The 11,838-nt window shown below is 42.4% G+C and overlaps 1 protein-coding gene and 1 non-coding gene across 2 annotated transcripts; one reads left to right on the forward strand and one right to left on the reverse strand.

Moving 5' to 3' along the window:
• Nucleotides 1-3,307: 3,307 nt before the first annotated feature.
• Nucleotides 3,308-4,903, forward strand: LOC100877159 (uncharacterized). Its single transcript, XM_003701462.3, has 2 exons — nt 3,308-3,815; nt 4,014-4,903. Exons 1-2 carry the CDS (start codon nt 3,557-3,559, stop codon nt 4,778-4,780), a joined length of 1,026 nt encoding a protein of 341 aa, XP_003701510.1. The 5' UTR covers nt 3,308-3,556; the 3' UTR covers nt 4,781-4,903.
• A 5,368-nt stretch (nt 4,904-10,271) lies between these two features.
• On the reverse strand, nt 10,272-10,343 carry TRNAP-UGG (transfer RNA proline (anticodon UGG)). The gene has a single exon. It is a non-coding gene; the product is annotated as a tRNA-Pro (tRNA).
• Between the last annotated feature and the right edge of the window lie 1,495 nt (nt 10,344-11,838).

An 11,838-nucleotide genomic window follows, 5' to 3' on the forward strand; every position in this document is an offset into this window, starting at 1 on the left:
GTTCGTTCGATTGGTTTCCTTATTTTTCTGCTCCGATCGACAAGCGGCAAACGATCGTATCGATCATGTGTTCCACCGCGAACTCGGAGAAGTTGAAAACAAATTTATCTTCCGCGCCGAAACCCTGGCATTCTTCCAGCAGGTATCTTGATCGCTTGGCTACGGATATAAGGCATTGAAATTTGATCGGGATCATTTGTACCAATAAACATACGCTTAGTTTGGAACGATACCGTTATGGAGGATCGTGTAATGTAAATGGAGGTCGCGAAAAATCGCGCAGCCAGATTGAACGACGGGGAAAGAACGGAAAGAAAAGTTCTAGACTTTCATTACTCTACTTCGATCCGAATGTTGTTCAGTTTGGAAAGCAATCACGGAGTTACTTTCAATCTTCTTCGATTTCGTTTCTCCTAGTTTCCAAGTTCGTTCCCAACTTTCATCTTTTGAAACGCACCGTGAAATACATATTTGACCTGTCGTTGACACGACAGCGTTCCGGTTTATGTGCCAGTAAACTTGCTTCAACCAACTCGTTAATTTTCCAAGTTGGATGTTTTTTAGCAAATATTAAAGTTGATCTTGTAACTTGCAGAGCGAATAAACAACGTGAATGTATTACTTGTAATTAGAGAGATGCAACGTATGGAACACGCGTATTCCCTAAATTGCTGGCCATAACTTCAGCTGCAATATCATTCAGCGCGTAGTTTCCATCGAATAGAAATTACGTACTGAAATGTTATCGTTCGCTGTGCATCGTTATACATTGCATATTATGTATCGCAGACTGAACGCGAATGAAGTTGAAAAAATTGAAATCCTTTATGGTGCTCGAAAACCGTCGCGCTCGGAGTTTCAAAGGCGAGACAACGTAAGAGCGGAGAAAACTGAAGGAGTACTAGTTTTCAAAGAGAAAACAGGATATAACAAGGTATCTCATATTTGGTTTTCAAACGTCATCCAATTACCCTATATAGATCCTGCCATCTCTGAAATATTTTTCGTCGCAATTTTCTCTATGGATATCTAACGTAATATCCGTACACCTCTTTCAGCGAGTTCCAAGACTTTAACTTAAAAAACAAGCCTCACTTCGAATGTATTTGACGATGCGAACCCTCGGCAGGAGCTTCTTCGACGCGAGACACGCCCCAAATAAAAAGATCAGCCAATAGGGTCGGCCCGAGGAGGGTTCGAGGGGTGAAATTAAAATATCCTTGTCTAGTAATGACTCCAGATACGCTGGTAACGACGCACGTGAACGTATGTACGAACCGTCGTAACTTTGTTTGCGATATTCGGCGAACGCACGAAGGGTGGCGCGTTTCCAGCCCCTCGCGGAGGGTGCGGCAACCCTTCGTATCAACCAGATCCGCCGGACATATGCTGAAAGAGAGAGAGATGCGCATTGTATTATTCACGAGCTATTCGTGAGATAACACAAGCCTGATTTTTAATACGAGTTCCGAGGGTTAGGCCACGCTTCTGCCTGCGCTGCCTTGGTAACATTGTAATGGGATTAGTCGCGTTATTAAGGGTTTAAAATCACGGCTATGTTTTCTCGGATCTTAAACGTTGCAAGACTTGGTGCAAAGTGCGATGCAGTGGGAATTTAGTCGGATAAGCTGATATTTTATGAACGTGTTACAATTTGAGGGATCATAGTGTAGAGATAGTCGACAGATCGATATCATATAATTTCAATCTTTAAGAAAGATGTGTAGACTTATTCGTTAAATTCAAAGGTTACTACACATTAATTTTTCTCCATCAACACACGTGTACGATGGAAATGCATGTAGCACTTCCAGTGATTCTCAAACAATTGCAACGAAATTTATTTTGAAGTAATTTGAAAAGAGTCGACTATTGTTTCCCAGAACCGTAACAGGTGCAAACGAATGGCCAAGTGTAAACTGACACCCCATATCGTCGACGGTGTTTCAACCGAGATGTTTCACGTTTAATATTAATTTTCCGCCGCGTGCACACCGTGTGTGCCATGTACGACACGCTCGATAAAGCACCTACCCGTAATCAAGAAATTAGTTCGCGGCTTTAGAGCCGCATATATTCGTAGCCGCATTTTGGCTCTCGGTTGAAAGCGTCCATTACCAAAATGCCGTCGTTCCAACAGGGTCCGCTCGACTTAATCAAGAGACGATTAGACGTATCGAGTTGCCAATCGTGACAATGAAACTCGAATATATAGGCAATTTACAAATACTCGCTTTATTCGAGCGAAATGCAACAACCCTTCACTTTGGGATGCTCGATGAACTTTGTTAAGCTATGAAGCTTATATTTAAGTAATTAAATATTTGGTAATATAACGACGTGTAAAATTAAACTTGTTTGAAACACGCGGTTGATTCTTGCGTTTTAGAACTTTCGATAACTTTGAAGTATCTGAAACGTTCTTATTCAACCGTGTTACAAAGACTATGAATACGTTTTATAGGAAGAGTGCACGATCTCTGAGTGGAAATGCAAATCGTCTGGTTCGATAAGTGGAACAAAAGGAAACAAACTATGGCTCCTGTTGAGACTCGATTTGGATCTTGAAGTTATTGAATATCGATGCGAAACGAAGTTATCTCTCAAGGTATCTCGATTTTATGGGAATGACGAAAGAAATCGTCAACTGTAATGGAATGCTTTCAACGGTGTCTCGAGGATGTTACATAAAAAATTGTGACTTCATTTCGTTCTAAATTAATAAAGCCGGTTAATGAGCTGAACTTTCTTTGCTATGCTAATGATATTTTCTTTAAACGAACCTGCGCCAATTTGCTCGACTGCTTCTGCAAACTTATCTTGATTAACTTCATTCTACAGAATTTGCTTCAGCACGTTTTACAGGAATTTGGATAATTGTCCTCGAGTGCACTTCTTCTTCAAATCGATTGTCACGCATTCAACGTCACGAAATGTTAAACAAATACGGAACACCGATAGTATCCGTCGTGTCATTCTCGTCAATTTAAAATCGTACTTCAAAATCATCGCAAAGAACGAGGGAAAATATAATGAGTAGCCGTGGCAGGGGTAACCCTATAAAGGCCAATAATAGTAGAAAGATGGGTACGTCGTATAAAGTTTCCGGACATATTAGCCACCCGTCGAATTAGCGTTGCGAGAAAATGCCCTACTCAGTGTCGATCCCAGGGGATGCGAACAAGCGTTTGGTCCCCGTGCGTTGGGGTGAAGCGAAAAGGGGCACCCTCGTGAAAAGGGCGGGGCCCCGTACAAAAGGGGCCCCGAAAGGAACCAACCCCTGGGTGGAGTTAGCACCCCGTATATATACTCTGCACCGATCCTTCGACTTACAGAACACGGTATATCATTGTGCCGTGAAGATCTCCGTCCGTAAAATTTTCCTCTTGACAGTTCAAAAACGTCATTACAAATTGACGTTCGTGTCGCTTAACCCGGGTGATATCCAGTGAATCGATGGAATTGTGTGCAAGATAATATTTCAGTGGCTACGCGCAGTGTTTTTTCGGAGTGTTCGATTTTCATCGAGGAGCCTTGTCGGAACACGTACGGCAATATGTCGCGAAGTTTCCTAGTGGACTCGTTGATTGGCAATAATTCACCACCTGCGTACCCGTTACCCTATTATGGGAATCAATTACCGAGCTACATGTTCAACTTCTTCAATTTGGGACTGGGCTATCAACCAATCAGGCCGGTGCCCAGACCGCCGGCCATGCCTGTTCCGGTTTCAATTAGCCCACCCACTTTAGGAAGCTTACCTGTGCCTGGACAGAGCCCTCCGTCGCCTTTAAACACCTCCACGAGACTCTCGGGTAAATATTTTCTCGACAATTCGTTGGTAACGTGATTAGATGTTTGAGACTTAGGAAGTTCGAAACTGGGACATAGGGATATACTTTGAATAGTTAGGACACTTAGAACGGTTTAGAAAATAATGCACTACATATGGAAGTCTTGTATTTTATTTTGTAGTCTGAAAATTTTTAGACTAACATCATTCTGCGCTTCAGATGTTTCAGCACCGAGCGAGTCGCCGTCTCGCAACAGCACCCCGACACCGCCCCCGAAATCGCCGAATTCCATCAGCAACAGTTCGAAGCGGATTCGAACGGCGTTCACGAGTACCCAGTTGCTGGAACTGGAGCGGGAATTCGCCTCGAACATGTACTTATCTCGACTCAGGCGAATCGAGATCGCCACGAATCTACGACTGTCCGAGAAACAGGTGAAGATCTGGTTCCAGAATCGCAGGGTGAAGTACAAGAAGGAAGATTTACCGTCGGGACAGAATCAGAAGTGTTGCTGTCTGCGAACGTGCGGCAAGAAGAAGGATGGCTGCGCGGACGATTCGACGGGTAGAAAATGCGATCAGGAAGAGGAGAGATCGACGAAGAGCGAGAAAATGGAAGCGATTGAGAAGGCCGCTGATACGATCAGCCAGGAGGAATCGTCGAATTCGATGGTGGATCGTTTCGAACGATCGATCCCTTTCCCGACGAACGACAAATCGCAGTTTCATCGGGTAACGGAGGATAAATTAAATCTGCCGAGGGTCAGCAGTACGATGGTCGAGCGTCCTGGTTACGACAGGGATCGGCACAATTTGTCCCACGGAACGAAACGTACAATCGAAACGTTGGAGGAAACGGACGATAAGAAGAGACGAATCGACGTGTCGTCCTTTTGTCAGAATGCGATCCAGGATACTGTCGTTCCTCCTGTGTTCAGGAGCATAGGATGCACAAAGCACACCGTGGAAAGAATCGTCAATTCGTAGAATACAAAATGTAGCTGGATTTGTTTGCGAAATATTCAGACCTTGTAAATACTATTGTAAATACTGTACATATGTATTTTTATACGATTTTGGAAAAGATGTATATTTTAGTAGGAGTTTAAAGAGAATAAAATGAATTATTTAAATCGATGGCATTGTAATTACCTGGCTCTACGAATTCCGTGAAATATATTTAGTTCGATGTTGTTGCATAAATGATTTACAAAATGAAGCCCCAAAATTATTACCTTACATTTCGCACTGCTCGTGCAGTAACAGTGATGTTCGAAATTTAATTAGTTTGTTCTTTTATGAATGATTTCATTATAATTCGCGTAAAATGTTGGTCACTATATTCAATTTGGAACGTTCGTGTATCACTAATTCAATAATACAATCTCGTGTTAAGTTTCCATTAATTCTCGAAGTTCGTGAAATTCGCAGCTGAAGCAAGCGATAATTGGTAAACATTTTATCGGATACGAAGCCTTCGAACATTGCTTTTGAGCAGATTACCGCAAAAGTTCAGTTATTGATTTTCACGGAAGTTGCCGGAGCATGTACAGAGGTAACGTTACATCTTTCGGATTATGTTTATCCGTAGAAGATTTACGGAAGATAACACTGTTCATTTCTCTGACGGATTTATCGTTCGCACAAATCTTTCGAGGATAAGTTTCCTGTGAACCGTTTGCAATAAAATATCCACTGCAGATGTCAGCAAAATGTCGCGATTCAGGAAAATCGTTCGTTGATACAAAAATATCGAGTCAATTTGATTTCGATTCACGGAAGAATTCCGATAATTGATTCTTTAGCGAAGAGGAAATCCGCTTATCGTTGATTCTTCTGGTCTTGACGAAGGAAAAAACAAAATGGCACCGTTTAACTCGCACGAGTTCTCGCATTGTGGACAGTTCCAAGGAAACGATTTTCCAAATGCCGGACTCCAATGAAACGGATTAAAGAACGAAGGACAGCGAAAGGGAAGTTGAAGAAGGATCCCGAAACGCGGAGTCGTCGTCGCGGTCAACAAAGTGGATTCATTGTTGGCGAGAAATCGGCCGTGATGCCGTAAATCCTGGAAATTTGTCAAGAGGCCCCCACTTTGGGTTAAATTTAAGGTAAAACGTAGTTAATGGTGTTAAGGAGCGTCGCGACAATGCCCGGAGGCATTCTCGCATCCTCGTGGACCGACAATGGAACACTTGTGTCGCCTTCGTTCTCGCAGCGGGTGAGCGAACGTGAAAACCGGCTGCCTTTTTTTTCTTAGGTCCCGAAAGTTGTGTCGAGGCCCATTCACCACGTTCGCCAAGTCCCGAGTTCGTGCTGGTCTCATTCATCCTTGACTCGAGAGCATCCAACGGAGAGAAACAGAGCGGACAAGAGAGATCGACCGAGCTCGATGAATGACCGGCTCCAGGAAAAACTTCGAATCAAAAAATTGTCACCCTCGCGTCGGCATTCTTTCTTTCTTCCTGAGAGAAGTTTCGAGTTGAAGGGCGGTCTGTACCCAGCTTTATTCATGAAAGTATTCGCATCGTAGCTGATGCGAATTTATACTCTTTAATGTGTCACTTTGACTGAGAATTTGTTGAAGTTTCTTGTTTAAGAGAGAACAATTCGTAAGCCTCCAGATGACATTATTCAATAACTACCTTGCGCAAATTATAAGTCATCAATATATTTAATTTAGACTTAAAATGTTCACATCAACATCCACATCGATATGAGTAAATATCGATGTCGATATTAGTAAAATGCAATAATTGCTAAAGTATTGAAGAAGGCTTTAAGAGTCTGATCTAATTCTTCTTTCATCTAATCTCTGATGCTCCGCAATCAGCTAATTGCAGCTCGTAAATTCTGTATCGATCTAAATGATTTCGCACCCGCACCGTAGCCGTCGGACGAGCTGCGATTCAATTTTCCGGACCCTCGCGTGCTCATCCTCGTCACGGCTCGAATTCAATCCGATTTCGAGTAACGCGAACGATATGCAGACACAGGAGGTCAGCTCCTTTACGAATCTATTAACATTTGAACGTGTCGACGGACAGTCCGAGACAACCGGCGAATTAAACAGAGAGTAGGTTTGATATATTTCCAGGGTTGCCGAGAATTAGCCGGATTACAGCAAACGAGGAGTCAGTTAATTAGGCACGTTTCGACTTTGTGTCGCTGGAACTTTCGGTAAAATGAATTAAACTAGCCCTCAGACTAGCTAGGTAACGCTAGTGGCATACTAATATTATTAGATCCGTCGCCTTCGTACTATTCCGCGAAAGTGCGGCTTAATACGTATCGCTCGAAACTTGGCAAATTCGATCGCGTTGCTCATATAATTTCATTGACAATAGCAGAGGTGGTTGTGATGTTCCATTGATAGAAGTGCACTTGTATCGATGATTGTGCCGCACTAATTACCACCGTAATTGTAATTTCACCGGGATGATTACTATTTGCCCCGTTATATCTGGTGAATGGAAGCACTCTGTTGGAAATGATTCAATAAATCCAGCTCCGCTAACCAAATAGTTAAACGGCTCAGATATTTCAACGATCAGAAACATGTTAGATCAAAAAAAGGATAGAAAGTGACCGAAACGAAGACAGATTATCAGAAAACATCCTAATTGTTTCTCGAGGTGAAACTGTTCATATATAACGCTGTCATGTATTAGCGAGTCGAAGCAAGTCGCGGCACTCGAGAAAAAGCGTGGTAGCAAAACGTTGGGGTGGAAACCGCAACGGTTCTTGCGTCTGGAAACAAACGGAGTAAAGAGCGAAGGACTAAATAGCGGGAAGGGGAGCAGAGAAAGAGGGAAATAGCAAAGGAGAAAGAGGAAAAGAATCGAGCTTTCCGGTTCCAGAGCGTTAATTCGTTTCATCTTATGCGCACTGAAGTGGCGCTCGATCAAAGTTGAAAAGAGTCAGCGCGACAGCACTCGAGGAGCACGCAGAATGGCGGGGGTTGATTCGGCCTTTTGCGCCGTTCGAGGGGGAACACGGTGACAAGACGATAGAGAACCGACAGGATGGTGCGGGCACTCGAAAGTTGAAACCGTTTTTCGTGTTTGCACGAGAGAAGGACAATGGCGACGCGCGGTTTCGACGTCAACGCCGAGGATCTCTTTGAACATTGCTAACCGAGTACCTACCATAACGAATTTCTTCTCACAAAAGGGATGCTTCTTTATTCCGATGGAACCGGGAGTCGTTTAACGTCGCGTCGTTGAATTTATTCGAGTGGAGTACGATGGAATCCAACAATTTGATTTGCCACTGAGAATTATGCATAGTGTGAAAGACGGTCTCACAGTATTCCTCCTTCTCGATTTGAAATTATAAACCGTGGTCCTCGAGTATTTGCGTTACGGTTCTCTTATGGCTTCTATTTTTCTCTTATTTCGTGTTTCATAAAAGAAGCGTGAACTCTATCGCTTTTATTTTATTTTTAAAAAAAAACCACTCATCGCTATTTCGCCACCTTTTAAAATATCAATATGCGAAGCATGCTTTCGAATGCGTTGCGTGGCATTTCAAAACCGTGCCAGTTTTATCATTTTCGAATATGTTTGCTAGATGTGCGAGCAGGAAACTGTCGCGTTTAATCTTTGAAACACCGAAACCGGGTCAGGATTAAAATATTTATCTTTATGTCCTATTTGATTTTAGTAGTTCATGGACTCGCGAACGATACCAAACGGTGTAATATACCAGCAATTTGTAATTTATTGCGACGAAAGCTGTCATGTTCTAATTATTACATAGCTGAATATCGATTTCCGTGTCGTGAACGTTCATTGTCAAGAGCAGACGCGATCCATTTTATGCTGATTTACGGTAATGTACAATCATTTCCAGAATTGAAAATCTCGATTAAAATTCACAATTTCACCGGTGAAAATTGCAATTTAGATTCGTAATTTCGAACTTCGGAATCGAAGTTTAAATTCATGATTTTACCATTGAAAGTTCAAATTGCAATTTATAGTTTCGTTGCGAGTATCGGAATCTCGTAATTACAGCGACGAGAGTTGGAATAAAAATTCGTAATTTCAAAATCGCGATCAAAAATTGCGACCAAAATTCGGAGAAAATTCGTAGTGCACGCACGTAGAGCGTTCTTTATAAGAGTGGAATTATTACGGGTCGGCAAACTCGGCTCGCTCCACTTCGCCGTTCCTTTTATGGCCACGACGTTCGCCGCCTATCGATGACGACGCACAAAATCCGAATATTTTCTTATTGTGTAGGCGTTCGTATTGTGCAAACGATTGAATCGTGCATTACCGATTTCGACATTAGCCGCTGTGCTGGTCCAATGACGCGATAATAATTCCGCCGCCCACAAACACGGAAAGCTACCTGAATTCGATTTAGAACGCACAATCGGCGAAAGAATTTACGACCGTGCCTTGGATATTTCAGTGGCACCTAGTTTGCGAACGAGAAAGCAATTTATGACAGAATAGTTTCCTTAGAATCCAACATGCACATATTCACCGCTGCGGAGTGTAATGGTTCCGAGGAAGTCAATTAACCAGGAACGGAAAAAATTACAGAAACTTTCTAAAGAACAGTGCTTCGGAATGAAAAGTGACGGCTGCTTCTTCCGTGTGGTGACCCGGTTTTTCCGAGTTTATTCCCGAGTGGTAAAGACAGTTCCGACGAGTCATTAGACGATCGTTACGTTAGGCAGGTGCGTATCGCGTTACCTGCATGCTGTTTGATTTTCATATTAAACCGTGAAGCACGCGTGTCCCACGCATCTGCGTGTAACTTTCAGGAAATTAACGTGCAGTCCATCGGCTCTGTTTTAACCGAAAACTTGGCCATCCGTGACGATCGAATGTTCAACGGGGCTTCGAAGGGTTAATCGAACGTTACAATTTCACCTGCTTTTCCGTGTCTAATTTTCTTCGTTACGTATAGAAGCTTCTCCTTGTAAATCTAAGTATCTAGTGTTACTACAATACGATCACTATCTCAACGCACCCAGAGCCTGCTCAGCCGCGTAATAAAATGTTCATATGCAAATGAGCATCTGCTGCATCCGCAGCGAAGATTGATTTACGAGCTTGACGCACAGTGGTTCCGCACGCGTAGTTGCACGATGACACGAACAAACTCTCGACTGCATATTTCGAATATTTGATGTACACAGTTTCTGCTAGGCACAGAACCGTATGGAAAAGTTTCATCCTCTGTGTTTGACATTCTTTCATTTACAAACGGGAAAATGGAGCAGTTTCTGGAAAGTAATGGTACAACAATTTTTGCTACATTTTCACCCTTTTTATCCGTTTTGATTAAAACATGAGAATATGTAAATCAGCTTTGATAACGAAAATGTATGTGCTACACTTATGTGTTCTTTGACCTAAAATGTTATATTTCTGAGCGTTAGAAAGGTTCGTGTTATATATGTTACGTGAAATGGAACGTTATTAGCAGGATGTGCTGAGTAGCGAGAAAAAAAAAAATTGGGCTCAGCCGGGATTTGAACCCGGGACCTCTCGCACCCAAAGCGAGAATCATACCCCTAGACCACTGAGCCGGTTGAAGAAACTCTTCTTTATTGTGAAAGTCATGACTCGATGTATCTCGCTCTGTGATTATTCATAGATCAAAGGTTAAAATATCGAGTGCTGTTTGTATAATTGATAAGCCATTACGTTTATCAAGAGAAGAACTTAAATTACAAGATATCCGACACTTTTGCTATGAAATAAAATGGGAAAATCAAAGCAAAGGTTCTGTAGCAAAGTAGTTGTAACACAACTATAATTTAGTATAATTAATCATTACGAATTGATTTGTCCATCTGTACATTTGTAAATATTAAATTATGTAGAACACTTGATGCATGAAATTATGTACTGATTTGCAACATAATTTGAAGAATAATTCTATGATAATATTTATAAGATTGTAAGTCGATTTTAAAAAAATATATCGGCAACGTTATTCGTGAAGATTGTACATAAGAGAAGTGGGAGCGAAAGTATCGACGCACCTCTCAGCGAGCAATGCTCGAGAACGTTTACCTTCACCTTCAAGAAGATATTTCGAAACGTTCGAGGCAGTACAACGAACCTTCGATTAAAAATATTCGTGCCGTTATCTAGACCGTCGGCACCGGGTCAATGTAAAGATGAGACTAAATCGACTTTAAAATTCAAAGCGCTTTCACGTTCGCGGAAACGAAAGCAAATGACTCCGATATCGATTAAAATTCACAGCGCGACTGAAATTGTCAACCATGTAATAAGATACCGTGTTTCGGAATATGCAATCAAATAACTCGATTACAAGGTGTGCTCGTTATTTCTGACCTTTCGTCGATCACAGGATACGCGATGTTCCACGATTAATTAGACCATCGAATCTCTCTGGCGTTGGTAATTTTTCGAACGAAATGGGTCAAACAGTTCTGTACATGCTCGACAACAAATAAATACGAAGGAACCCCGTCCTATTTGTCATAATTAGTGGCATGAAATAGCCACTTAATTTCGATCTCCCCTCGTGTATAAGAAAAGCTTCTATGTTCGTGGCGGCGTCGCAAAAAAACCGCTCATTGTGCGGCGTCACCTTTATGAAGCGACACGAGAACACAGTGTTACCCTTTGAACGAGCTTCCCGACGTGCAGGCCAAGTCATCAGCTGGTCACGAAGGGTCGAGAGATTTGTAGCCGTGCCTGGATTACACAGCAGCCTGAGCGAGACAAAATCTAATCTACGATACGCTCGAGACTCTGGATTCTGCTAAGACTGCGGCCAATCTAGCGAACTGAACAGGGTCGACGTTTCGGGATGGTCGCGAACTTCGGCTGACCTTACCAACAGCGCCCGTGTTCGCCCGCAAGGGTCGAACCATGTTTTGCGATGTTTCTGAACCACGAATCCGCCTGGACGACCGTTTCTCCTTCATATTCTTCCACTATTGATTTTCTACTAGAACTTGAAAGCAACTAAATAAAGATATCGATTGTAGGGTGGAGTCCTGCTATTTGGATGTACAGGAGGGAAAGATTAGAATACTAAAAAGG

The sequence above is a fragment of the Megachile rotundata genome, chromosome 12 (assembly GCF_050947335.1).
Source record: "Megachile rotundata isolate GNS110a chromosome 12, iyMegRotu1, whole genome shotgun sequence".
NCBI classification, from domain to species: Eukaryota; Metazoa; Arthropoda; class Insecta; order Hymenoptera; family Megachilidae; genus Megachile; species Megachile rotundata.